Here is a 25,997-nt window from a genome sequence, read left to right as displayed (position 1 = left end):
CAAATGACGAAGATGAAGAAGTTGGATTGTTGCGAAAAATTGCTGTCAGAAAGTTATCTCCAGAAGAAGTGACAGAACATGTGCATAAATTCTTAAAATTTGTTTAAAATTGTTATGAAATGGCATATATTCTACTTTTTTAAAAACAAAGCAAGCTCATAGGAATGTTATTTAGCAACATAAAAGCTGCCCGACTAGATTTTACTGCATGCAACGTATGCAACTATTTATACATACATATAAGTGCGCGCGTTTCTTGTTGGGAAGCATTTCGTGCGCATCAGGAGTGCGCATTTCATTTTCGTGAATTGTCAATTTGACAAGATAGTTTTTATTAATAAAATGGATATAAAAACGCTGATAAGAGATTTTCGACATCTACAACGTGATCGTCGGCAGGCGAAACTATCGAAAAATAAGATGGCAGACCAAGCTGTGGTACAGTTCAACGTCCTGATGTTCCGCAGAAAAACGGCCCAGCCTGATGAACGTCTGTTGGAAGAAAAATCAAACGTAATTGTAAAGGTGCACCAGGGTGCAGTTCTGACGTTTTTAGACCGGCATAGAAAAGGTTTTTTTCTTCTGTATGATACGGATATTGTCGTCTACGAAAATGGTGAACCAGAACCTGGTGAGGAAGATCAAGCACCAACTCCAATAGCAACGTTGACACTTTACGAAGCAGAACAAACTTTAACATTGGAGTTTGCCACCCTACTAGAAAAACGAAACTTTATAACGTCTCTAAGACAATTTTTAGAGTTTAGGGGAGAAAGAACATAATATATAAAAGGTTTATTGATTTTTTATGCTTTTTGTAGCTGACGAACCTCCACGTCCTCAGATTCGGGAACATCATCAATGCCAAATTAAAATAAATTAAATAATTAAAAACGATAAATAAATAAATTAAAGCTTTTTTCTCTAAATAAAAACCTTTACTTTCGACCCTTCCTGTAAAAGAACTCCTGCGCGTTAGGCAATCAGTAAAACCTGGTTCGTCCGGCAGTCACTGAAGTTACACGAAAGTAGCCGAACTGTCATGTCTTATCAAAAAGTGAGGTTATCTAACCTAACTTTTCGAGTTGTGACATCTAAAATGCACGGGCGAAAAAAATGGCCCCAACGAGACACAAACTGCTCCGTTGTACCTTCACTCATTTCTTCGCCATTTTATTGACTGTGATGTTCATCGTAACCGCTTTTTTATCCTTCAAACTGCTAACAAACGGTAAGTTTGTACTATGGGGCCCCAATTCTTCACGTCTCTTGTAGAAAACTGCAACTGCCCCCGCCAAGAAACAGTAATCCAATACGTAGCAAAACCCAAACACTTCACAAATCAAGGTTACGAATCCAACCACAAACTCGCGGTGTTGGTGCCGTTCAGAAACCGCTTCGAGGAGCTCTTGGAGTTCGCCCCTTATATCCACGACTTTTTGAATGGTCAGAAGATAAACCACGACATCTTTATTCTGAATCAAGTGGACTCGTTCCGGTTTAACCGCGCGTCTTTAATAAACGTGGGGTATTTAGAAACGCGGTCCAATTACGATTACATTGCGATGCACGACGTGGATTTGTTACCCCTAAATAAGAATTTGAGTTACACGTACCCCCAGCAACCCTTCCATGTTGCTGCCCCCCATTTGCACCCCCGCTATCACTACGAGAAGTTCATTGGGGGAATTTTGCTAATAAACAGGTTGGTGCTCCTCCTGTCGATAATTTTCACCCTCTGTGGTTTTAGGGGGCACTTTGGTTTAGTGAACGGACTATCAAACAACTACTGGGGTTGGGGGCTGGAAGACGACGAATTCTACGTGCGCTTGAAAGACGCCAATCTTAACATAACGCGTCCTGAGAACATCACCACGGGAATGAACAACACCTTCAGGTGATAACACCCCCTTTGTGGTCACCTCTCATTCTGTTTCTTCCAGACATATCCATGGGAAGGACAGGAAGAGGGACACTGCCAAGTGTTACAACCAGAGGGAAGTGACGAGGAGGAGAGACAGGCACACGGGGTTACATGACGTCACGTATAAAATCATCAGTTATAAAACTATGACGATTGGGAGTGCCCCCTTGACGGTGGTCAACATCCAGTTAACTTGTGACAAGGCGACAACCCCCTGGTGCACCTGCGCCGAAGAAGTTAAACCCAAGAAACTTCAAACTTAGTGCCATAATGCGTGATTGGAGACTGTAGCGCCCGGATTGGTTAGAACAGGCCACGTGGGCAGCGACGTGTTTTTAGTAGTACTCACGTGATCAGCGACGTGACTCCGGATTGGTTCGTTCAAAAAAACAGTTGATGACGCCGTTCCTTTATTTATTGTTAATTTTGTACGAAGAAATATAGTCGTTTTTATAAATAAGACTTTATTTGGCTTACATTAATAGAAAACTAAGCAACATTTCGTAAAATAAATATAAACTAACAAACTCTATACAGCACTACCAAGTAAAAATATCACTCAAGGATAAATCTCAAAATCTAATAGGAATGTTTTTTTGAGATTTATTTAAGTTTTGGGACAACGTCCCTTACAACGAGCCAACTATAGAAGGCATGCAGGTCGGACTAGAGATGCCTGAAACAGAAAATCACATGCTACACATCACAGTAAAGACATGCAATACTCAAAATGGAAGAACAACATTGACTTTAGAGCTTTTATTATTGTTTGAGAGTGAACGAAAACACAGCCAACAGTTAAGAAACGGCAAGAGCAGTGCTACCACCACTTTACTAACTCCCCAGCCTCCCGCCGTTTTTCCCCCATGCAATTAAACAATCGTTTCAACATCGCTAATAACCTGAATTCCATGTTTCGTAAAAATAAACTTTATCAAATTCTCGTCGCAACTTTTGCACTCTTTCAAATTCGCGTTCGATTTGCTGCCTTTCACCGAACTCCTCTGGTGCAATTCGTCGATATTAGCGCAGCTTTTCGAGGTTTTTAATTGGGTGTCTTCTTTACGTACCTCTTTGGCGTCTTTGACGATTTTATGGTCGCCGTTACTTTCAGTGATGATTTTTACGGCTTGACCCGGATGACGGGTCGTGTTCAATGCGTTTGCTTTGGTGACGCTGTCGACGGTGTCGATCGACATGCGTTTCTCGTAGTTACGAGCGAACAGAGTGTTGTTACAGATAATCATGCATTTTGTGGGGCTAGGAGACTCCATTGCCGCGTCCGAAGGAGAAGGAGTTAGGAAATTGGAGTTAAATTCGTACTTACTGATCCGGCAGCGGGAAATAAATTAAAACGAGTTAAAGACAACGTTTTGGGGCCACAAGTCTAATGAGAAGTTTTTTATTTCATACTCACGTGGTTTTGCTTCCAAACAACCCGTTTTTGTGAATATATTCGATTACTTTCTCAGGTATGAGATATTTGACGGATTCGGAGCGTCTTAACGCGCGTCGGATTTTGGTTGAGCTAACTTCATTCTGTATCCACTCAGTCACCAGAGTGATGTTTGACTAAAACGAACAATCAAGACAAAGTTGGGACAAATGAAACCTCACCATGTATTTAGTGAGAACATCTGAATTGTAGATAAACTCATTGGGGTTGGTATTTGAGCGAGTTATAACAACTAGACCGTGTTGCCCTACGATTGCTTCAATCTACAACTGAAAATAAAGAATCAACTGGTCATAACTGTATGGAGGGGTTACATCATCATCAGCCCACAGCCCTGGAGTCCCGAACGACTCCAACAGATCCGCCCCACAAAGCAGCTTGATCTGAACAGCCTCCCCACTGTAGCTTCTCACGTTATCTGGGGCCCACAGAACGTCCTCTTCATTGATCTTATCGTTATTTCGACTATGTAAAAGCGCGTTGACGTGATTCTACAACAAAGACTTAAAAGACTGTCTCTACTCTCTCTGAGATTACCTGGTGGTACTGCAGCACCTGCTTGGTACGACTCCAAGTCTCCTGCTTGCACTCCCAATCCGACAATTTAATCCAATCTGTAGTCTGCAGGGCTAATTTGGTCATATTCAAGCGATGGGTCGCCGCCTCCAGCTCCTTTTTCCCGTACCCATCATGGACCGGTGATATCAGCCCCCCGATAACGACGTGATTTCCCATGCGATGAAGGTGGTCTCTTGCGATTTCTAAAAAATCTTAACCTAAGAAATCGAGGGGAGGTTTACTTACCGAACATCCGTAAATGCATGTTGGTGGGGGGGTTGAAGGACCCACAGGCTAATAAAATCACTTTTATGGGGGCCATGGGTACACGGAACTGATTTTACGGTGGAAAAAACACGGATGACATCACTGGTATGACATTTCAGCAATGCGCAGGGCTGGCAACCAAACGGCACAAACAGGAACTAAAATGAGAAGGAAAATCGAAAATAACGAGAGAAAACAGAGGCGAAAGGGATGTTGGGGGTGTGTAAACTCCCTCGTATCGCTGGAGATATTTGTTGGAAATTGAGGCACTCGCAATCTGGCTTTTTCGTTTTGGTGATTTTGTCGCCACGTTGGTACTCCGTTGCTGATGTCACTCATGTAAATATGGCCGAGTGATCGCCAAGTCATCTCAGGACCATTTCTAGATAAATCGGTGGCAAAAACCGCAATAATCGCTCGGTATTAGTCAAGATCTCACTTCGGCGAAAATGGAGAATTTATTTAGTATGTGGAAAGTGCGAGAGATCGCCGATAAAGTGTAAGTGCATCTCCAGATGTTTATCTTTTTTCATGTTTTTTTCCTTTCGTGCTCAAATTCCCCTTTGCAGAACCAACGTTGTGATGAACTACACGGAAATAGAGGCCAAAGTTAGAGAGGCAACAAACGACGAGCCATGGGGGCCCACGGGGCAAATGATGCAGGAATTAGCGCACTCCACTTTTACGTACGAGCATTTCCCCGAGGTCATGTCCATGCTGTGGAAGAGAATGTTCCAGGACAATAAGCAACACTGGAGGCGGATTTACAAGGTGCTCACGCTCATTTAAGTACCCCCCAATAAACTCAATTTTCAGTCTTTACTCCTGTTGAACTACCTGATAAAAAACGGGTCTGAGCGCGTGGTCACCTCAGCCCGGGAGCACATCTACGACCTCCGATCCTTAGAAAACTTCAGTTTCATCGACGACATGGGCAAAGATCAGGGTGTCAACATTCGTCACAAAGTCAAGGAGCTCATTGATTTCATCCAAGACGACGACCGATTACGAGAGGAGCGAAAAAAGGCGAAGAAGAACAAAGACAAGTACATCGGGATGAGCTCGGATATGGTCAGCACAAGAGTAGGTTGGTTGAGTAACATCCGGCTCGCAGGACCGTTGGTCCTGCGAGCCGGATTGAAATCAAACCGTTTCCAGGGAGTCACGAGCGGTGGGAAGAACGCCCCTCTCGAGACTACGCCGACCGCGATTGGGACGAACCTTCTTCCGGATCCGGCGGAGCCAGTCGATATCGCGACCGCACTTTCGAAGACGAGTACGAGTTCGATAAGGAAGACAGCGACACCGAATCCACGCGTAACAACACAAACACTAGAAAATACAAAGATGACAGCCCCACTTCTACGGAAAAGCGAGTTAATATCAACATCAACTCGGCGATAACGAACTCGCCGAAGAAAACCAACAAGCCCTTGAAGAAAGTCGATCTAGGAGCAGCTGCGAACTTTGGAAGAGATGCTAGTCAGAGCCCTTTACCCCAATCCGACGATCTTCTTAATGACGATTTCAATCCGCGAGCGTCTGAAGAAGACACGAAAAAACCGACGGAATTCGGCGATTTTGAGGCAGCTTTCGGGGCTCCGGCCCCCGAGAAAACCGAAGACGACTTTGCCGATTTCAGTTCGGCGTTCTCACAGGGGGCCCCGCCGCAAAATCAGAATTTGTTCGCGGCGCCTCCACCAAACGTACAGAGTTTGATGGGCGCAGGGAATCTCATGGGGGTGCCTTTCGTGGGCGGCAATACCACGAATGTGATGGGGGCACCTCAACAGAGTCCCGCGAGTTTGTTAGCCGGACCGCAGATCGTGGGGGCGACGCAAAACCACAGCGACTTGTTGGGAGACTTGTCGGGGTTCAGTAACTTGACTGTGCAGCCACAGGGCGGATTCGCAGGTGTTCCAAACAACAATGAAGGGGCCGCGCCTAGCCTACTGGATGGAGGTGAGTACTCTAGCTTATCCAGTCTCTTGGGCGGGATTAGTTTAACGATTTTCCGAACGGCGCCACGCAACAGTACCAACAGTCAAAAATCGAAATTTGCGGTCATTTTAACACGCCACAGTTGGTAGACACGCCTTTCCAGCAAACGGGAAACTCACCTGAGCGTTCCCATTGCAGATACCAATCGTGAAGCATTAAAAAAACCAGGAAAAACCGTCGAAAACCAGTTGCGAGAGGCCTGCAGAGGCGTAACGAAAACATTGAGCTCGATCAAGAAAATCTCCTCGCAAAACGACATCGATTTGATCGCCGAGAGTCTCGAGGGCTTCACTCAGTTATTGCCGACTCTAACAGTCCAAAAGCTGTTGAAAATCGACGAGACAGATCTAGCGAGATTCGCAGAGGTCGACTACCGACAACTCCTCAAGAGTTTGATTTCACTCTTTGACCATTCTTTCCCGGTGACCAACGGACAGCTGCGTGCGGATGTCGCGAAGGTCTTCTCACTCGAAGACGAGCACTGTTTTGTTGTTGCTTGCGATGTTGTCTTCGACAACTTAAACAACAAACACAACACAACCCTGTCTTTGTTAGCGGAAGTTGTTTTGAGGAGCGAAGGCCTCTTCGCCCTCATCTTCCGCAGTTGTACCAATCCACCGAGCGACATAGAACGCGAAGAAAACCAGAGACTCTGGAGCGAAAGAGTGCAGATACTCGTTTCGGCCCCCAACAGGGTGTCCAACGCCACGCGCGGACAATTCAACTCCTTCTTCAAACCCAGCGAGTACTGTAAATTCTTGGTCTTCAACTTCATTAAAGTTGTGGAGTTTCTGTCGGAGCTACCCGACGAATTCAATTATGAGGCTCTCAGCTTTCTCCTGAGCAAAACCGTGACGAATTTCCACGACCACCACGGCTCGGAGGGGCTAAAAACTCTCATCACCATCATGGGGGTGCTGAGCAACCAAACTAGAAAAAAACACGTTTACCGGAGGATCATCTGGAGCGTGGTGGAGAAGTTGGAGCGCGCGGCCATCGAAGTCTTCGCCACGATGACTCTAAAGACGCTCGATCCTCGCTTCTTTTGCGTCCTTGACGTGTTCGGGCCGAAGTTGCTGCACACCCAAAACTGGAAGTTCGTTTTGTGTAAGAAACTCCCGTTGTTGACTTACTGCGACGATGAGAATCTCATCGCGAACTTGGTGGTGTGCATCAGCAGATCTGAGCACCTTTTGTTCGCGCTTTTGGTGGATTTAGTCACTGTGTGGTCGGATAAGTCTGCTTTGAACCACACGAGCGTGGAGCACCACCTCTACATCACCAAGTTGATCGTCTCCATCATGAACAGTTTGAAGAGCATTGGGTTAAGTGACCGCGAGCGCAGAATCCTCCAGGAGAAGATGAACGCCGCCGTTCCTAACCACCTCCAGAGTGCGATAGTGGAGATCCGCATCATGGGGATGAAAGCCACCGAGATCGTTCTAAACCACCTTCAGGAAGAGAGCGAGGACGCGGTGCTCAAGTTTGAGTACGAAACTTTACCAGCGGAGGCGAAGGAAATCGCGCACCACCTCCAAGAGTTGTACGATAGAGACTCGGGGGAGTTTTACAAAAGTAAGAGTGTCGGTGATCTCGTGGAGCTCCTCCGTGGCTTACTGGAGACGAAGGTGGAGGTGGTGTACACTCCACCTCCTCGTAAACTGCGACGAGATGACCCCCACAACGTCGTCACTGTGGAGACGCTTCAGACAAAAAACCGCTTGGTTACCATCATCGACGGTACGGACTTTGACCTTGACTCCGACGATGATTTGGAACCGTACGACGTGTCTAATGATGTTAAACTCACGAAGGAGTGCCCCAGGTATCTGCGCGACCTCAAAGAAGGGTTGTTGGAGACTGAAAACTGCGACGTCTTCACGGAGAGCGTCGCCAGCGCTGAAGACCTCATCATCAAACAGTTACCGGATGACGACGTTTCTCTAGGTGTCGAACTCCTTCAATTACTCCTGTGTTTGGAACAGAGGTTCTTCATTGAGGATTTCGACTCTAAAGTCTTCAGAAGTTGCGTGGCCATCACCTGCGTGTATCCCGCGGCGTCTGCAGAGTATTTAACTCGACAATTTCACGCGGATATCGGAACGTACTCTATCGCCCACAGGATTCTTATTCTCGATGTGTTGAAGGCGGCGGCGCAGACGTTGTCGGCACTCAAACCTCCTTCAGTGGGGGTGGTGAAGTCGCGCGAGCTCTCCACCGCAGAGGAAGTGATAAAAAAGCGTCTAGAAACCAAAACTCGTTACTTCCACACCCACAAACCGTTCAGAGTTGAGAGTTTGAACAGATTTGGGGATGTGGCCGGTTACTTCTTCTTCCCTCTTTTGTACGGTTATAACCAAAATAAAATGATTTCGTTGCCGCAAGACGACGATTGTATTTTGTTGGTTGAGTACGTTCGGACCTTGGCTGTGGTGCTGTGCGCGTCTCAGAATTGCGCCATTGTTCCACGGATGGCCAAAGAGGTCCTCCACTTCTCCTGGTTCTTGCGGTTCCATAAAGAGGTGAAGGTGCGGATGGCCATCATAAGTTTGATCGCGGCGGCGGTTTTGAACACTCCGAAAGATATTCTAGTGGCGGATTTCATAGACGAGCTCGTGGAGTTTCGGTTGTGGCTAGGCGACCTTCTTAGTGTTAATGTTGCTCGGGGCGAACCAAATTTAGAATGTAGGAGTTTAGCTGCGTGTACTATGTCTCTAATTGATGGTGTACTAAAAGTGGAATTTTAATTAGGTTCGATTTTAACCCCAACATCCGCTCAACCACTTCAACCGCTGTCTTCCACTTCGTCCAATAACAACACGGAGAAAACACCAACAAATAAAAACCAACCGCCGGTAGGATCGACGTGGAGTAATTCGGGGAATTTGAATATCGATCTAGACAATTTATTAGTGGCAAAGCCTAAACAGGGGGTCTCACCGAGCATGAACCAATTGGCCAGCAATCCAACGTCGCCCATTAACCAGCCCAAGTTGATGAATCAATACAACGCCATGAATTTCAATGCTCAAGGGTTCCCGCAAAACAGCTTCAATCAGCCAAATAGACAGTTGTTTCCTAGCTCTTAAAATCGAAAGAAACTCGCGAAATTCCAAAGATTGTATTTGAGCCATTTGGTCTTGCTTTAGTTAAAAGTCAACTGCACATATTTTTGTATAGTTTTGTTTATATTACAATGCTCATTCAAGGTGCTGGGTAACTTAAGTTTCTGGTTATTTTATTAGTCTGCAATTTTATTTATAATCATTCATTGTAGGAGTCGGAGATCCGGCCCTGCATAGAAAAACAAGAAAATAGCAATATCGTACTGTTAATCTTTTTCTATCGAAAATAAAACAAATTCGTTTCATTGATAGTTTTTCTTTGGTGAGCAACTACGAAAAGCCATCGTGCCTTATTACGATAAATAGATGTGTAATTGTTGCAACATTCCGCTCATTTAGTTACTGTAAAAACCCCCCAAAATAAACTGTTGTGAATATTTACGCTTGTTCTTATTACATGACATAATGTGCCATAACCCACGTGTAACGTACACTATTTTATCTAGCAGTGAGGTGGTATAATAAGGCCTTTATATAAAAACCACATTTCTATATTTATAAATTCAAGCTTACTATAAAGAAATCGGGCAATAATTTCACTCGTTCTTCTTCTTATTCTTCTTCTTTTTCTTCTTCGGGGGCTCGTCTTCCGCGACGCTCCCATTCGTTTTGTCCACCCCGTTCTCTTCCGCCGTGTCGTCCAACTTGTGTTTCTTCTTCTTTTTCTTCTTCTTCTCGACCTGGCTCTGTGCCTCCTGTTCAACCTCCTCCATCGCCTCCTTCATCACTTCAAGATTCTTCTTCGGAACGTCGCCAGTTTCGTAAAACTTGAGTCTATCTTCAACTTGTTGCCTCAACTTCTCTCCAAAGATCTGCGTGGGTGTTTCAGTGAAACAATCAATCCTCGACGCAATCGAGCATTTGTTGGCCAAATACCGCGAGATGCGTCCTTTGTTTTTCGCCCCCGCTCGCCCGATGAACGTGGAATGGAAGAGTAACCCGTACTTTGGAGTGTTTCCTCGCGTTTTGAGCGCTCGGAAAAGTGCCTTTTCCGCGCCTAGGATCTGCACAGTCGACGCTGGGTACTTTGCTAGGTTTGTTAGCGAGCCGGCGTGGGCGATCAAGCGAGCGCCGACTTGTTCGCCGATGAGTTTCGCCAGATTTGGAGCCACTTCGCCCATTTTCGATTTCAAGTATTCAGAGAGTTGATTTCTGTAGTCTGCTAGGGCCGTCACGCGACTTGCGAACATTTCGATGTTTAGTAAGTCGACCACGCTGATGTCCATGCCCATGCTGGACTTGGAGGCGTCGAGGATTGCTTGGGCTTTACCCGAATCCATTGTTATCTCCTCGAGAGACTCCAAGGAGTCTTCAGTTAGCTCTTTGCGGTTTTTGATCAGTTTCACCAATCGGGCGTAGGTGTAGTTCTCTGGGACGATTTTCACCAACTCTGGGAAATGGTACGAGTACCATTCGCTGCAACAAAAGGCCAAGTCAGTAAAAAGTTCTCTTAACCCAAACGAGTATGGTATATTACCGTATCCTCATCGAAAACGTGTTGATGTCCTTATCCAACTGGTCCAACAAAGCGATGGATTGGATGATCATATTATCAACTCTGTGCACATTGAATTTGACTTTAGCCCGCGAGTAGGAGTGCCCCAAGCCCAACTGCGCCACCGCCGAGCTCTTTGCAGTGAAACCCTTCACAAGATTGGGGAAGTGGTGTCTAATACCTAAAAAACAGTACTTTAGCCCCCACGTTTAAAAACCTTCTCGGCCAACCTCGGATAACTTCCGGTACGGCCCCCACATGGCTGCACTGAATCCCCAGCGCTTCAGTGACGGCAGCCCCCAGTTTCGGGTCGCTCACGCCCAAAGTGATTTTACTTTTTTTCTTGGTTTTCGGGATGGTAATGTCCAAGAAGTTTTGTAGGTCTTCAGGTAAAACTCCCTCGGACACTGCGTTGATGTTTTCCAGGGCTGTAACTGCGGTTTTGAAGGGGGAGAAGCCCACGAGCTGCACCACGCTGTTGAAACGGGAGAGTTCGTGGACTGCGGCCTCCAGTTGGGGGAGCAGCATGCCGATCTCTTCAAATTCTTGCACTTTGAAGACGCCATAGCCGGCGGCGTGCTCGAACAAGATGTAGAGTTTGGACTGAAAACGAGAATTGATAAAAGTGAGGTTATGTTTACAAACTCCAGAAAACTGTAAAAACAAGGGGAGAAGGGCAAACTTGCAGAAATATCAAAGATTCTAGGGTTACTAAGTGTGTCTATTAAGTTTGTGTGGGTTGGAAAGTGGATTTCAATGAAAAACGCCACGCAAAAAGTGAGGTTATGTTTACTAACATTGCCATGTTTTTGCGGAAAATCGTCCCAATCGTTAGTAATAGGTAAAACGAGCGTTTTTGCAACTCACCATTTTAAATTCAGTTAGAAAACTCCAAAAACTAAAGGAAAATTCTCAAACGGCACATTACACACGTGTTTCGTCAAACCAGAATTTGGTGACTTTCGTTTCATCAGGTTGGTACAACCACAAAATCAAAGAAAACTATGGTGAGATTCTGGGGATTTTTGTTCTGAGGTTGGCAGTAGTTTTGTGCGTTTTTGATGGTGGTTGGGAAAAAATTTCTGTTTTAATTAATTCGGCGCATTCACCATTTTTCACAAGTGATATAATGAGTTTTCGTGTTTTGAGACGATCCTCTTGGGTTATTTGATTTAGTTGGTAAGTTTTAAATTCTTTTTGGGACTTTTATAAACTTTTACCCACTTTCTTTCAAATTCTCTTTTTAAATGAAAAACTACTAAAACTAGTACTGACCCGGCAACGATTCAGTTCCAAAGTCGCTTCACTTCTCACTTAACACGTCTGTCTTCGACGAGAGCCACCGCACAACCCAAATAAGAACCGGCAAATTTAAATAAATTTATTAATAACACGAACATTAACATCAATAAATTAATGAGTACAAAGTTTCTACTTAAAAACTACAACAGGACTTAGAATTACGTTCAAAACGAACTTCAGGCCGACCAAAACCGCCTCGACTACACTCCTAACATTAAATCTCGTTTCTTCGCGTCTTTTGACCGTCGTTAAATTGTTGTTACTACAAGCGAGACACCCGATTTCGTCTAATCGAACGTGTATTTTAAACCCCCCTAGGATACCATCTGACCCCACCGCCTCGTTGTTGAAAAGAGTCCCTTTGAACCACACGTGGTCGTTCGGCTTCAAATTCAACGTAAAGTTCTTAAACGCGTGATCTACAACGAGAGTCACCTCAGGACTCTTCCCCCAAATCCCCGCTTGCACTTTCGTGGTGATTTCGAACGTGTACGTGTTGTACTTTTCGAGCGAACAACCCCTTGTCGATTTGATCGCGCTGTAAAACGAGCTGCACTCTTCGCGGACTGCTTGCGGGAACGACGAACAATCCTCCGTGGTTTCGTGGCCGTAGAAACAGTACAAATGGGGGCGTAACGACGCCGGTAAGTGATCGAAGATGGTGCGAAAACTGTTCGAAACCGAGCGGATTTTAATATCGTTGATGTAGCCGTCCCAGTGGATGTGCGCGTGGTGGAGTTGCGAGCATTTCAGTTGAGCCACGGCGATGTTCTCTTCTTGCCAAACGGGTTGGTGGCAGAAGCGCTGGTAGACGTCCCAGGAAAGGTACTCTGGGAGCTTCTTCTCGTAGTATTCTTCGGTTTTCTGGGTGGATTTCAGGAGGGTTAGGACCGCGAGGACCGAGAAGACGACTTGGATGAACGCCGTGAGTTTCTTGTACCGTGTCTGGGCGGTGAGGAAACAGAGCGCGAAGAACAGACCGGTGAGGACGACGAAGAGGCAGAGGCTGAAGATGAGGTCGGTGGAGACGAAGAATTTTGTTAGAGCGGCGGCCGGGAGGACGATGCTGGTAAGACCGACGAGTGGGAGGAATAAGACGACGCCGACGAGGGCTAAGCTTCCGCGGAGTAACCCGAACATTGTCGCTCCTTGGGAGCTGATGATGCAGATTTGCAGCCAACTCAACGTCACGCAATGGGGGATCAAGACTTGATAGGTTCCTTTCCAGTTGTGACGCGACGCTATGCGGACTAAGAGCACCGGGATGCACAGGTAGAGCAACAGGCGGAAGTTGATGCAGAACTCGATCCCGTTTCCCACGACGTAGCTGGCGAAAGTCGGGATTTTCAAGTCGAGGAAGCGCCACCCCTGAGCCACCACCGGGTCGGTTTCGTAGGGGTACTTCGCCAGCACGTTGATGCCGAAACTGAAGAACACCAACAGGTCGAAGATGGTTTTTCCGCGCTTTTTATACATGAACCCCAGGAGGGTGGCGAAGGTTAGACAGAAGGAGATGATCATCAGCTCGGATTGAGGGATCCATTGCTCGACTATCACGGGGTAGATGACGAGGTTTAGTAGGAGAGACCCGAAGAACCAACCGTAGGGTTTGAGGTTGTTGCGGATGTACTGAAATTCGGCGTCTTCGGGGTTCAAATCACCCCCGGAGTAACAGATGAAGAGGCCGGACCACAACCGGAAGTCGTGGAACTCTCGCTTCACCTGCAGCATTTGGAACGTGACAACGATCATGATGATGAAAGTGACGTAGTAGAGAACTAGAGGGAAAAAGTAAAGGATGTTGTCGGAACTAACGAGAGCGTAGACTAGCATCAGCACCAGCAGCTGCGTTTCTGACTTCGCCAAAGGGAAGAAGAACGTAAACTCGCGGGCTAGGAACCGTACCAACTTCAAGTACAAGATCTTAAGGGCTAGATGGGGGTGGAGAATCGACCTCTGGACCAACGGGATGTGATCCAAAGCCTTCAGATCAGGACTGGATAAACACAACGCGCGATTTACGATGGGTAAATGTCCGTGAGAGTAATCCACCGCGGCGGATACTAAATGATCCTCGGTCAATTTCTCGTTGACTTCGGATTTCTGGCACCAATCCGTGTCCTCGTCGGACTCCGTTTCGTACATCAACTCCCCGTTGATCCCATTTTCGTGGATATGAAGACTCCCCACGCCTTGCTCCCTATCGATCGCCAGGATCTTCTTTTGGAGTTGATCGGAAGTGATGTAGTCGCCCCCATTCGACAAACTCGCGAACATTTCTCTGGCGGCTTTCCTCGCCAATTTCTCATGTTGGGTCATGCCAATGCAGGACTTCACGTCTAAATAATTCAACTCGGTGATCCCCTTTCCGGTCTGGAGACAGGTTTTGAGCAAATCCGTCGCTTCGGTGTTGCCTTGTTCCGACGCTTTAATCAACCAGTACACGCCCAGTCTCTCATTTTCTTTAGTCTCAGTTTCTATTTCTGGAAACGACTTTTAATGGGTGTTGAGATTGTATAAACTCCACATACCACACTTGTCGTCTAGTAATTGTTTAGCTAACACCACCTGAGACTCGGGACAGCCGTCGGTGGCCATCTGGCTCCTCAGCCGTTTCAAAGAACTGCGGGCCCCGTCTAAAAACGATTGTTGATAAACATAACCTCCAACAAAATGGGTGATTTTAGCGAAAGGGGGGTGGAGACGCGTGGTTGGGGGTGGTTCGGGGGTGAATTACCGTGTACTGTCCATTGTTTTCTTCCAGATGTGGATCGTTTCGGCACCACTCCAGCCATCATTTGTAAATAAACTAAATGTCAAAAGTCAAAAGTGACAGCTGGGACAACCACCAATCAGATGCTTGATTTCAAGTTTTATTCGCACCTAACTTCAACGTGCTTCTGCCGATGTTTATTTGGAAGTTTGAGTGCAGGGTTCAAGTCGTTTTAGTCTTGTTGGGGCTTTTGTGTGAGTTTTGTGGAAGTTTTTCATGTTTTCCCAAGTCTTCTAAATGCGATCGAGGTGATGTGATGTAACCTAATTGTAGTAATTACGAAAAGCAATTTTATATAAGTCTTGCATAACTTTATTAAGAAAAACATTAATTTGTATCACTACCACTTGTAAACGTTACGTTAGGTGTTTTTTGATGTAACTAATCTACTGTTTTTAGGGACAAGAACGGAAGTGACTTCAAAAAGTTGCAGTAGTAAAGAAGCACTTTCTAGTGTAGTCGCGTGAGTGCTCTAAAGTCTGAAGAATACGCAAGATACCAATTTTCTTGGGTGAGTTGCAAGAATAATTTTAAGTGTTAAGTGTTTTAAGTGTACTAAATTTGCAATTTGAATCTTCCACCATTTGTTCGGTTTCCACTAGACTTGAAGTAGACAAAACATGCTTGCTTCTGATTGGTCCAACGAATAGTGCGTACTTTTCATCAACCTAAGAAAACAAAAATTACTACATCACAAAGTCACTAAAGTGTATTATTGGGTGCCTATGCGCTGGATGTTCAGGGGTCGAAATTTATACTAATCAAGATTTATTTTCATGGTACAAAATGATTGTTTTAGAATTGCAGCTTTGAAATGTTTTCTGGTTCTCGAAATGTTGAAGAAAATCAAGAAAGAAATGTTCCAAAGAAGGTGGAGGATCTTTTGGACCATTTGCTGAAGTTAGGAATTTATCAGGAATTGGAAGGTTGTGGAGAATCGCTACTTGGTCAGGAAGGATGGAAGGTTGGTTTTTTTTTCTCTCCATTCATCCTCTCATTTTTATCTTTCTGTTGCAGCTGAAGAAGAATTTGTTATACTTGGGTCAGAAGCAGACGCCATCAATTAAAGGTAAAGCCTTACGTAAACAACCAACAACCGCCTCTGCGTGAAGACACCAACAAAATTCTTTACTGTCAATTTTTTTTTGGGAATGGTACAACAGAACTTAGCAAGTTGAGAACTTAACTTCACTTGAGGTTGGTGTTGGTGAAACTGGGTTTGCACAAACTTATGAGTCCTAATTGAAATTCTTAAATGCAGGTAAGCAGAAAATTGTTGGAATCACAGCTTTAAAATGCTTTGTGGTATTTTAGGAGTGTTGAAGTTGTCGAGAAAGAAAATGCATGCTGCAAAAGGCTGTGGAGGAAGTCTACTAGCTTTTGAGCTATTTTGTGAAGTTATGAAAACATCAAAAAGTGGAAGTTTGTGGACGATGAAAATTTTCATTGCTACTTAATTAGGAAGGATGAAAGGTTAGTTTTCTTTTCACTTCATTGATGGTCTCATTTTTATTTTTCTCTTGCAGCTGAACAAGACTTTGTTGTACTTTTGGTCAGAAGCAGAGGCAAACAAATGAAAGCTTTGCCTGATATGTACAACCAACCAACAACTACACAGTGAGAGAAGTGCAGCTGCTTCTGCATAAAAATCAAGAAAGGCTGCATTTACATTGAAAAATCTTCATCAGGGAAGTTAACAACATGTTCCTAATGAAACTTTTTTACACTTCTTGTATGGTGGAGGAAGGAGAAGAACATGGAAGAGTGCAGAATTTGGGATGATTGGGATGTGGACGCAGAAACGTGACATGCACAGTCAGTGTTCCTAAGTGCTAAAGTCTGAACGAAATGAGAGATGCTAATTCTTTCTATTTTAACAGAGTGAGTTTCAAAAATCATTTTAGGTTATGTTACTAAAATTGCACTTCGAATTTCCCTCTTTAAAGTTGCTTATTTTTGATTGGTTGAACGATTAGTGCAAACTGTCATCAACCTTAGAAAACAAAAGTTACTCTGTAACTGCGAAATTACAAGGGTGTATTATTGGTTGCCTACATTCTGCATGTTCAAGTGTCATAGTTTTTACTAATTAAATTTATTTTCAGAGTACAACAAATGATTAACAACGATCCTGCTTGCACAAGAGACTACCAGAATTCTTTGCTGTTTACTTTCTCGTTCTTCTGGGCATGGTAGCAAAGAAATTACACAAGTTAAGAAGTTCACTCGAAGCTATTTAGAGTTGATTTGCAACAAATTTATGGGTCTTTATTGAAATTTTTAAACGCAGGTAAGCTGAAAACTGTTTGAATTCCAGCCTTGAAATGTTTCGTGGTATTTCAGGTTCCAACTTCATTACCAGAGTTTATTATTAAAGAGACTGAATCGATGGATGATAACCCATAGCCTAAGATGTCGAAAAGGCGGTTGTCGTCGCTCAACGCTGAAGGACTCTGCAAGTTATTGCACAGAATTGAAGAAACCACCCATTCAGTGCTCCCAGAGTACAGTGAATTGATCAAGGAGCATAACATCATGAAAAAGGTTAAATTTAAACATGTTTTAAGTCAAAGTCAAATGTTCTTTTTCCAGTGGTTGAAGATGTCATTCAGTGACTGGGAAATGTTCAGAGTGTTGCTGATTTCATTGCGGGAGCACGAAGTTTGCAACGTTTTCAAACCTGATGAGTCTACGAGCAGAAAACGAGTGTTTCTCCAGAGAAGGCCCAATGGAACTCAACCAACGGAAACAAAGTATCATCGAGATGCAGTTGTCAAGAAAGAAAATACTACAAAGGCTCTGAAGGTCATCTGGTGTCTTGTGAGCCATTTTGTGAAGTCAAGGAAACATCAGGGATCGGAAGTTTATGGAGAATTTTCATTGGTTTCTTGAAAACGCGAGATCCTGCGATCTTACAATGCTGAATGCTTTGCTGCTTGTTCAGGAGGAATGGAAGGTTTGTTTTCTTTTATCTCCATTCATGGTCTCACCTTAATCTTTCAGTTGCAGCTGAACAAGACTTTGTTCTACTCTTGGTGAAGAAACAGGCGCAAACAATTGAAAGCTTCGCCTAACGTGAAGAACCAGCAACTGAACAGAATGAGAAAGTATACGTAAATTGAAGAGTTTTTTCAGGTGAGGTAACAAACACGTTCTTCATGAAACTTAACTATTTCATACTTCTTTCTGGTAGGAACTAGAATGAAGAAGAGAAGAACATGAAAGAGTGTAGAGTGACAAGGATGTGAACACAAGACTGAGTCTGAAGACCAAGTGGACTTAAGCAATCGCCTCGATGACAGCTGTCAGACGAGAAGATTGATTCAAATCTAGGGTCTTGGATGAATCTTTTCCTTTATTTAGAAGTCAATTTTAGGTTTTTTTTTACCATGGTATTCGATTTATAGTTTTTGTAGCCATTCAATTGTTTTTGTGATCATTGTAGGAATTTTTATTGAGACTTTGGCTTTTTCTGGCATTCAATTGTTTTTTTTGACATTTTTGGAAATTGAAAAATTTTCTACAATAGAAACTTGCCTCTCAAATTTTGACCTATTTTTTTGTGGGTCGTTTTTAGTTCAAGCATTCTCTCACCAGAGGGCTAAATTTTTGGTTTGAAACTTAGCTAATCGGTTTAGCCCGGATTTTTACTAAAATTTTCTTGAGTAAGCGCCACCTGGTGGGAATAATGCCGAACTATTTAGTTCACACATTCTCTCACCAGAGGGCTAAATTTTTGGTTTGAAACTTAGATAATCGATTTAGCCTGGATTTTTACCAAAATTTTCGTGAGTAAGCGCCACCTGGTGGGAATAATGCCGAACTATTTAGTTCACACATTCTCTCACCAGAGGGCTAAATTTGTGGTTTGAAACTTAGCTAATTAATTTAGCTAGGATTTTTACCAAATTTTTTTGAGTAAGCGCCACCTGGTGGAAATAATGTTGAACTATTTAGTTCACACATTCCCTCACCAGAGGGCTAAATTTGTGGTTTGAAACTTAGATAATCGATTTAGCCCGGATTTTTACCAAAATTTTCTTGAGTAAGCGCCACCTGGTGGGAATAATGCCGAACTACTTAGTTGATAGATTCTCTCACCAGAGGGCTAATTTTGTGGTTTGAAACTTAGCTATTTAATTTAGTTTGGATTTTTACCAAAAATTTTTTAGTAAGCGCCACCTGGTGGAAATAATGCCAAACCATTTAGTTCATGCATTCTCTCACCAGAGGGCTAAATTTGTGGTTTGAAACTTAGCTAATGGATTTAGCCCGGATTTTTACCAATTTTTTTTTGAGTGAAGCGCTATCTGGTGGAATAATGCCGAACTACTTAATTCAAGCATTTTTTTGCAAATTGGATAAATTTTTGGATGAAAACGACTACCAAACCGGAAAAAGGAAAGAAAACAAAACCCATAGAGTTTAAACTTTATGTATGTAATCAAATGAGCATAGCAAATTACATCATTTTGAATAACAACATAATAATGTGAGCAAAAAAAGACACTTCAAACTCCTACACTGTGCCCATGTCTTCATTCTTCCTCCCTCCATTTTCTTCCTGCAAGAAGTGTAAAAAAGTTTCATCAGGAACAAAGCTTTCAATTGCGCCTGCTTCTTTGACCAAGAGGAAGGGACAACAAAGTCGTGTTCAGCTGCAACGAAGAGATTAAGATGACACCATAAAAAGAAAACAAACAAACCTTCCATCCTTCCTGAACAAGCACGATGCATTCAGCATTCTAGATCTCGTGTTTTCAAGAAACCAATGAAAATTCTCCATAAACTTCCTTCCATTCCCTGATGTTTTCTTGACTTCACAAAACAGCTCACAAGACAGCAGGTGTCCTCCACAGTCGTTTCTGTTGGTTGAGTTCCTTTGGGTCTTCTCTAAAAGAACACTCCTCGTTTTCTGCTCGTAGACTCATCAGATTTGAAAACGTTGCAAACTTCGTGCTCCCGCAATGAAATCAGCAACACTCTGAACATCTCCCAGTCACTGAACGACATCTTCAACCACTGGAAAAAGAACATTTGACTTTGAATTTAACCTTTTTCATCCATATTGCAGTAAAGCAGCACCTTTTTCGTGATGGATCAATTCACTGTACTCTGGGAGCACTGAATGGGTGGTTTCTTCAATTCTGTGCAATAACTTGCAGAGTCCTTCAGCGTTGAGCGACGACAACCGCCTTTTCGACATCTTAGGCTATGGGTATCATCCATCGATTCAGTCTCTTTAATAATAAACTCTGGTAATGAAGTTGGAACCTGGAAATACCACGAAACATTTCAAGGCTGGAATTCAAACAGTTTTCAGCTTACCTGCGTTTAAAAATTTCAATAAAGACCCATCAATTTGTTGCAAATCAACTCCAACTCTAAATAGCTTCAAATGAACTTCTTAACTTGTGTAATTTCTTTGCTACCATGCCCAGAAGAACGAGAAAGTAAACAGTAAAGAATTCTGGTAGTCTCTTGTGCAAGCAGGATCGTTGTTAATCATTTGTTGTACTCTGGAAATAAGTACACTTTAGTAATTTCGTCGTAACTTTGGTTTTCTTAGGTTGATGCCAGTTTGCACTAATCGTTCAGCCAATCAAAATTATGCAAGTTTGACGTTTGCAAGTCTAGTGGAAGCTGAACACAAAGGAGGGAAATTCAAAGTGCAAATTTTAGCAACACAACCTAAAATGATTCTTGAAACTCCTCACCCTGTTAAAATAGGAAGAATTGACATCTCGCATTTCCTTCACACGTTGGCAGACTGACTCGACTTTGTACTGGCCTTCTTTAACTTCTACAGCTTTTTGCAATCACTTCTGTTCTTGTATCTAAAAGAAGACGATTAGTTAGATCCTAAAAAAACATGACGTAACGTTTATAAATAACAGTTTCTTAATGTATTTTTTAACAAAGTTCTGCAAGAACCTTTCGTACAAAATTATTTTTCGCATAATAGTTAGATTAGCCACCTATCGGAATAACGCTGAAGTTAATAGTTCAGGAAATGTAATTAAAATAAAAAAAACAAAATCCTCAAATAAAACTGAGTAAATATAATTAAAATAAAAAAACACAAACTCAACACTCTCCCTCCTTCTTGCAAAAAGTGTGAAAAAGTTTCATTAAGATAGATGTTTGATAGCTTACCTAAAAAAGACGAGGCAAACAATCTGAAATGGGCGAAACTATCCATTCTTAATTAATGGTAATTGATTACTGCTCTAATTCCAACTGATTACAATAACTTGTAAATTCCATTTGATGGCAATCCAAAACGTGAGGTGCTAGTCCTTTGGCAAACCGTCGCAAGTGGCGCTTCCCCCACCTGGATCGTTTGTCACACGACTTTGACGCAGATTTGATCGTCTTGGATGATGTGTGGGCTTTCAATCCACACGTCCACTTGGAGTCCCAGCTCCGAAATTAATGGTTTCAAGGGGACCAAAGTCCCACTGGTGACAATCACACAATAAACTCCTTGCTCCATTGGCATGTTCATCCTAAAAGCGAAAATTAAAAATGGGGATTATCATCTGAGAGATTACCCAAATCCGGAGCTAAAACACCAACAGCTCAAAACTTTGTTTTTAAAAGTTGCGTTAGGTGAGCCCTCCTCATAACCAACGTGCACCTGGAAAGTGAGATTACCACAAAACAACGAAAATTCAACTCACTTTATATTACTGGCGGACGTTTTCCCTAAACTCCGCAGACGAGCTCGCAAAAGCCATGCAAATAATTGCAGTCCAGCGCCTTTGCGTCCAATAGGACCTTCATCTACGGTTGTTAGAAATTGGACAATCTTGTCAATTAGGGTACGAATTGAGACTAAATTCGTGTCGGTGATCTGCAAGAAAATGAATTTTTTGTGCTGTGGCGGCCAAATTGGAGACTTGAACTACTAATAGTAGACTCTTTGACTTACCCCAGCTTTTGCCAACAGTTCAAAAATGTAAATTCCTTCAAAATACGTGCCTTCATTAAACGAAGTCTTGATTACGATGGCGTTCAGAGCCTTTTCGAAATTAAGAAAAATGTCTTTGAGGGCGGAAAGCTCAACAGCGTGAAAATCTTTAGGGATTTCTCTCCAGTTATAATCCAACATTGGCGCCTTATTGAAGGCTTTCATTGCCGACATTAGTTCCTCAACACAAAGAGTGACATCAGAGGATTTAAACTGGATGGATGCAGACTCTTCACAAGCCTTCTCAATGTTGTGACCTTCGTCAAAAACGACGATATTTGTTAGCCAACTCTAGACCCAAAGCTTTTCTAGTTTTCAGACCAAGTAAATAGTTGTATGGTGCAAAAATGATGTCTTTGTCGTACTTCAGTTCCTTTGCCATGTAATAAGGACAAAACAGTGCTCTTGCCCCAATTTCACCAAATATTCTATATCTATAATGTTGAGATTCGTGATTTTCGGATGCGTTTTCATCGCTTCGAATTTATTATAATACGAGCACGACTCCTCCTTGACTTTCTTTGTCGGTGATCTGCAAGAAAATGAATTTTTTGTGCAGTGGCGGCCAAATTGGAGACTTGAACTACTAATAGTAGGCACTTAACGATTATAAACCTACTTTGAAAGCCGGTTTTACATAGTGCAATTTAAAAAAAAAAATGTGGTCCTAGACTCTTTGACTTACCCCAGCTTTTGCCAACAGTTCAAAAATGTAAAATCCTTCAAAATATGTGCCTTCATTAAACGAAGTCTTGATTACGATGGCGTTCAGAGCCTTTTCGAAATTAAGAAAAATGTCTTTGAGGGCGGAAAGCTCTACAGCGTGAAAGTCTTTAGGGATTTCTCTCCAGTTACAATCCAAAATTGGCGCATTATTGAAGGCTTTCATTGCCGACATTAGTTCCTCAACACAAAGAGTGACATCAGAGGATTTAAACTGGATGGATGCAGACTCTTCACAAGCCTTTTCAATGTTGTGACCTTCATAAAAAACCACGATATTGTTAGCCAACTCTAGACCTAAAGCTTTTCTAGTTTTCGGATCAAGTAGATAGTTGTATGGTGCAAAAATGATGTCTTTGCCATGTAATAAGGACAAAACAGTGCTCTTGCCCCAATTTCACCAAATATTCTATGTCTGTAACGTTGAGATTCGTGATTTTCGGATGCGTTTTCATCGCTTCGACTTTATTATAATACAAGCACGACTCCTCTTTGACTTTCTTTCGACATAATTGCACCTTCCATCATCTTATTTCTCTCATTGATCACTTCTTCTTGAACGCACATTTGCTCACGAGATCCAATAACCGAAGCTTTGACGTTATTGTAGTTCGATCTCTTCAACTCCTGGAGGCATAGATAATCGTTGGAGTCCCCAAGGAAACTCTCTCGGTGCTGGTTGCACCCCCTACTGACCTCAGTTGGTCTAGGATACCAAAAGACTCTCGTGGGACTTAAATTTCTTTCTTGGATTTCTTGGCTTCAAACCACACCAAAGAAGCGCAGAGGAGGGATGGGGCGACTCGAAGACTCCGTTTTTGCGGTCCAGGAGGCGTTCGATCACTTTTTCCATGTAATTTACCTGGATGTCGTACGGGGGGAACGGGAACGACACCGGGATGCCTTTTATAATGGTCACAGACATGTTGATGGAGTCACTAAAAAAAGATTTCAAAGATTAAGGTTAGCGCGGGATTTCCTGCTGTTAGCTAAGACACACGGCACACAAGCAAAATCGGATGCATTGTTGTTTGCATATTCATTTACGCACTTACGCTGTACGAAACTTTCATGTTTGTATGTAATTAATTGTTTTCTTAAATAAAAAGTCCCTGGCTAAACGAATTTATTTAAAATTTTCGCATTTTTTAGATGATCGCCACCTAGCGGACTCTAGCCGAAGTTAATAGTTCAAACATCCTCTCACCAGGCGGCTAAACTTTTGGTTTAAAATTTAACTGATTTAGCTCGGATTTGTACTACAATTTTTGAATTAAAACCATCTGCAGGAATAAGGAAGGATGATAAAAGAAAAAACTTAATTAAACTGAATAAATGTAATTAAAATAGAAAAACTCAAACTCAAATCTCTCCCACCTTCCTGCAGTCTGAAAAAGTTTCATAAGGAATAGAATAATATTTAACTTACCAGAAAAAAACGTGGCAAAAAATCTGTGAAATGGATGAAACTATCCATTCTTAATTAATGGTCATTGATTATTTCTCTAGTTTCAACTGATTACAATAACTTGTAAATTCCAGTTGAAGGGCAAGAAATTTGGCATAGTTTTAGTAATGAATTTTCGCGAAAATTTGCAAATTTCGACTATAGAAAAATCAAAGAACTGTTTCTTATGTCAAAATTGTGAGAAAAACGATGGCGCAAACCGCATCTCAATATCTGAAATAGTTTTTGAGATATTGAGCACGAATTGTTTTGAACCTTCGAAAAATTGGCCCTCTGGCGGCATCAATCAATGTGAATCCAAGTTACGGGATTCAATCCGCAATCCCAACAAAAGGAAAAAAACGCCCTAGGGTGGAAAATACCCTTAGGAAGATGAATTCACCGGAATATTTTACTTACAACGATGGAAAGCGGCCTTAAAGTTCTACACGCGGTTCACCACGTGGTCGATTTACTTCGCTTCGAGCCCAGACGAAAGCCGGTCTCCTCCAGGAACCTTATTGACCCATCAACGTACCAACGTACCAACCAAGGAAAAAGGCCACTAAATCACTCTCCAAAAACTCAAAAAGATCGGAAAACTCTGGAGTTCCGTATGACTCGAAATCTAAACCGCAAGTGATCTACCCGAACCAGAATGGCTGCTATCGCTTCTTCGGCTCTACGTCACATTTCGTCATCGAGAAGGTGACCCCTTGACAGGTGAAAATTTGGGGTTATCGGAATCAGAACAAAGAATGAAAGTGATCGTAAAGACTAGCAAAATGAAGCAAACGGTAAGTAAACAGATGGAAAATCATTCAAAAAAAATCAACCGTAGTCCTCAATGCACAAGATGGACAGAATAACAGATCGCAAGAAGAAAGAATAGTAAAGAGTTAGCACGTTGATGTTGCGGTCAAAAAGAAGAACGAACCACGACACGGTCAACACCAAGCAGGCTAACGTGGTTGTGAAAAGGAAGTTTCCGAGATATTTAACTTCAAAAATTACGAAAAATGAGAAAAAATGAAAATCAACTATCCGAAACTTTGATTGGCCGTAACTCAGTTATCTGTTGTCGGATCTGAATTTAAATCCCAGATTTAGAATGTGCGTAAAATTCTGCGTACACTGATGTATAATAACTTACGTTTACTCTAAAAAATAAGCGAAATATCGATATCAGAAGTTTAACATAGTTTTAGTCATAAATTTTTGCGAAAATTTGCAAATTTCGACTATAGAAAAATTAAAGAATTGTTTCTTATGTAAAAAATCACGAGAAAAACGATGGCGCAAACCGCATCTCAATATCTGAAATAGTTGCCGAGATATCCAGCATGAATTGTTTCGAACCTTCGAAAATTTGACCCTCTGGCGAAAACCCAAAATTTCAAACGGCCATAACTCGGTTATTTGTTGACAAAAATTAAAAAATTATCATGTTTTTGAATTCAGCGTAAAATTCTGCGTAAAATGAGACCCAAATTTGTTGAATTTGCTTAATAAATAAACGAGGAACTGGCCAAAACTGTTTTGAAAACGTCATTTTAGGGTGATTTTCAATCAATGTTTTCAAAATTAAAACGACGTTTAATAGCATTGAATTATACATCAGTCGAAAAAGGAGCTTAAAATCTATCTACTGGCCAAATTTGAGATCTATAGGACGAATAGTTTGCGAGTTATGGCCAAAAATTAAAAAAAATGAAAAATTTTCATCGTTTGAGTCGCAATTTTTTTTCGCGAAAAATCGACTATCGAACTTTTTCTAACGTAAAATGAGCCGAGAAAAAGAATGGCGCAAACCGCATCTCAATATCTCTAATAGTTTCCGAGATATTTAACTTTGAAAATTGGGAAAAATGAGAAAAAATGAAAATCAACTATCCGAAACTTTGATCGGCCATAACTCGGTTATTTGCAGTCGGATCTGAATTTAAATCCCAG

The 25,997-nt window shown here is 42.5% G+C and overlaps 8 protein-coding genes and 1 long non-coding RNA gene across 13 annotated transcripts; 4 read left to right on the top strand and 5 right to left on the bottom strand.

Moving 5' to 3' along the window:
* Positions 1 to 1,013: 1,013 nt before the first annotated feature.
* beta4GalT7 (beta-1,4-galactosyltransferase 7) lies at positions 1,014 to 2,384 on the top strand. The gene is made up of 4 exons (XM_088044720.1): positions 1,014 to 1,231; positions 1,276 to 1,705; positions 1,751 to 1,897; positions 1,944 to 2,384. Exons 1-4 carry the CDS (start codon positions 1,117 to 1,119, stop codon positions 2,185 to 2,187), a joined length of 936 nt encoding a protein of 311 aa, XP_087900846.1. The 5' UTR covers positions 1,014 to 1,116; the 3' UTR covers positions 2,188 to 2,384.
* Positions 2,372 to 4,270, bottom strand: Nmnat (nicotinamide mononucleotide adenylyltransferase). Of its 2 annotated transcripts, XM_088044712.1 has the most exons (7): positions 4,185 to 4,270; positions 3,918 to 4,141; positions 3,695 to 3,871; positions 3,542 to 3,643; positions 3,342 to 3,496; positions 2,995 to 3,250; positions 2,372 to 2,600 (listed from the first exon to the last, which is right to left on the bottom strand). In XM_088044712.1, the coding sequence occupies exons 1-7, from the start codon at positions 4,258 to 4,260 to the stop codon at positions 2,568 to 2,570; spliced, it is 1,023 nt and encodes a 340-aa protein (XP_087900838.1). In that variant the 5' UTR covers positions 4,261 to 4,270; the 3' UTR covers positions 2,372 to 2,567. The 2 variants fall into 2 exon arrangements, with proteins under 2 accessions (XP_087900838.1, XP_087900837.1); XM_088044711.1 differs by having other exon boundaries at positions 2,514 to 3,250.
* A 310-nt stretch (positions 4,271 to 4,580) lies between these two features.
* Positions 4,581 to 8,953, top strand: lqfR (clathrin interactor lqfR). The gene is made up of 5 exons (XM_088044680.1): positions 4,581 to 4,704; positions 4,775 to 4,976; positions 5,022 to 5,292; positions 5,364 to 6,167; positions 6,345 to 8,953. Exons 1-5 carry the CDS (start codon positions 4,655 to 4,657, stop codon positions 8,951 to 8,953), a joined length of 3,936 nt encoding a protein of 1,311 aa, XP_087900806.1. The 5' UTR covers positions 4,581 to 4,654.
* Positions 8,954 to 9,780: 827 nt separating this feature from the next.
* On the bottom strand, positions 9,781 to 11,814 carry Nop56 (Nop56 ribonucleoprotein). The gene is made up of 4 exons (XM_088044701.1): positions 11,694 to 11,814; positions 11,057 to 11,429; positions 10,809 to 11,007; positions 9,781 to 10,747 (listed from the first exon to the last, which is right to left on the bottom strand). The coding sequence occupies exons 1-4, from the start codon at positions 11,694 to 11,696 to the stop codon at positions 9,868 to 9,870; spliced, it is 1,455 nt and encodes a 484-aa protein (XP_087900827.1). The 5' UTR covers positions 11,697 to 11,814; the 3' UTR covers positions 9,781 to 9,867.
* Positions 11,815 to 11,931: 117 nt separating this feature from the next.
* On the top strand, positions 11,932 to 16,157 carry LOC148169165 (uncharacterized). Of its 2 annotated transcripts, XR_015770697.1 has the most exons (4): positions 11,932 to 12,005; positions 15,301 to 15,412; positions 15,701 to 15,865; positions 15,919 to 16,157. It is a non-coding gene; the product is annotated as an uncharacterized LOC148169165 (long non-coding RNA). The 2 variants fall into 2 exon arrangements; XR_015770698.1 differs by lacking the exons at positions 11,932 to 12,005; positions 15,301 to 15,412 and having other exon boundaries at positions 15,508 to 15,865.
* Positions 12,194 to 14,977, bottom strand: wfs1 (wolframin ER transmembrane glycoprotein wfs1). Its single transcript, XM_088044682.1, has 3 exons — positions 14,866 to 14,977; positions 14,660 to 14,764; positions 12,194 to 14,611 (listed from the first exon to the last, which is right to left on the bottom strand). The coding sequence occupies exons 1-3, from the start codon at positions 14,924 to 14,926 to the stop codon at positions 12,258 to 12,260; spliced, it is 2,520 nt and encodes an 839-aa protein (XP_087900808.1). The 5' UTR covers positions 14,927 to 14,977; the 3' UTR covers positions 12,194 to 12,257.
* Positions 16,158 to 16,216: 59 nt separating the features above from the next.
* LOC148169164 (uncharacterized) lies at positions 16,217 to 18,446 on the top strand. The gene is made up of 7 exons (XM_088044730.1): positions 16,217 to 16,374; positions 16,428 to 16,782; positions 17,007 to 17,191; positions 17,245 to 17,445; positions 17,494 to 17,857; positions 17,905 to 18,036; positions 18,095 to 18,446. The coding sequence occupies exons 4-5, from the start codon at positions 17,314 to 17,316 to the stop codon at positions 17,791 to 17,793; spliced, it is 432 nt and encodes a 143-aa protein (XP_087900856.1). The 5' UTR covers positions 16,217 to 16,374; positions 16,428 to 16,782; positions 17,007 to 17,191; positions 17,245 to 17,313; the 3' UTR covers positions 17,794 to 17,857; positions 17,905 to 18,036; positions 18,095 to 18,446.
* Positions 18,447 to 19,687: 1,241 nt separating this feature from the next.
* Positions 19,688 to 22,244, bottom strand: LOC148169163 (regulator of telomere elongation helicase 1 homolog). Of its 3 annotated transcripts, XM_088044727.1 has the most exons (8): positions 21,836 to 22,244; positions 21,585 to 21,757; positions 21,456 to 21,541; positions 21,058 to 21,410; positions 20,619 to 20,738; positions 20,230 to 20,420; positions 19,987 to 20,175; positions 19,688 to 19,923 (listed from the first exon to the last, which is right to left on the bottom strand). In XM_088044727.1, exons 1-3 carry the CDS (start codon positions 22,046 to 22,048, stop codon positions 21,484 to 21,486), a joined length of 444 nt encoding a protein of 147 aa, XP_087900853.1. In that variant the 5' UTR covers positions 22,049 to 22,244; the 3' UTR covers positions 19,688 to 19,923; positions 19,987 to 20,175; positions 20,230 to 20,420; positions 20,619 to 20,738; positions 21,058 to 21,410; positions 21,456 to 21,483. The 3 variants fall into 3 exon arrangements, with proteins under 3 accessions (XP_087900853.1, XP_087900852.1, XP_087900854.1); XM_088044726.1 differs by having other exon boundaries at positions 19,987 to 20,420; XM_088044728.1 differs by having other exon boundaries at positions 19,987 to 20,420; positions 21,595 to 21,757.
* A 29-nt stretch (positions 22,245 to 22,273) lies between these two features.
* Positions 22,274 to 22,772, bottom strand: LOC148169162 (regulator of telomere elongation helicase 1 homolog). Its single transcript, XM_088044736.1, has 2 exons — positions 22,560 to 22,772; positions 22,274 to 22,406 (listed from the first exon to the last, which is right to left on the bottom strand). The coding sequence occupies exons 1-2, from the start codon at positions 22,770 to 22,772 to the stop codon at positions 22,362 to 22,364; spliced, it is 258 nt and encodes an 85-aa protein (XP_087900862.1). The 3' UTR covers positions 22,274 to 22,361.
* Positions 22,773 to 25,997: the final 3,225 nt, after the last annotated feature.

This window comes from Gnatocerus cornutus, chromosome 9 (genome assembly GCF_029298725.1).
Source record: "Gnatocerus cornutus isolate USDA-ARS CGAHR chromosome 9, icGnaCorn1.1, whole genome shotgun sequence".
In the NCBI taxonomy this organism is placed as follows: domain Eukaryota; kingdom Metazoa; phylum Arthropoda; class Insecta; order Coleoptera; family Tenebrionidae; genus Gnatocerus; species Gnatocerus cornutus.
Note: the sequence above shows the minus strand (reverse complement) of the source record. Positions and strands in the feature narration are given on the sequence as shown.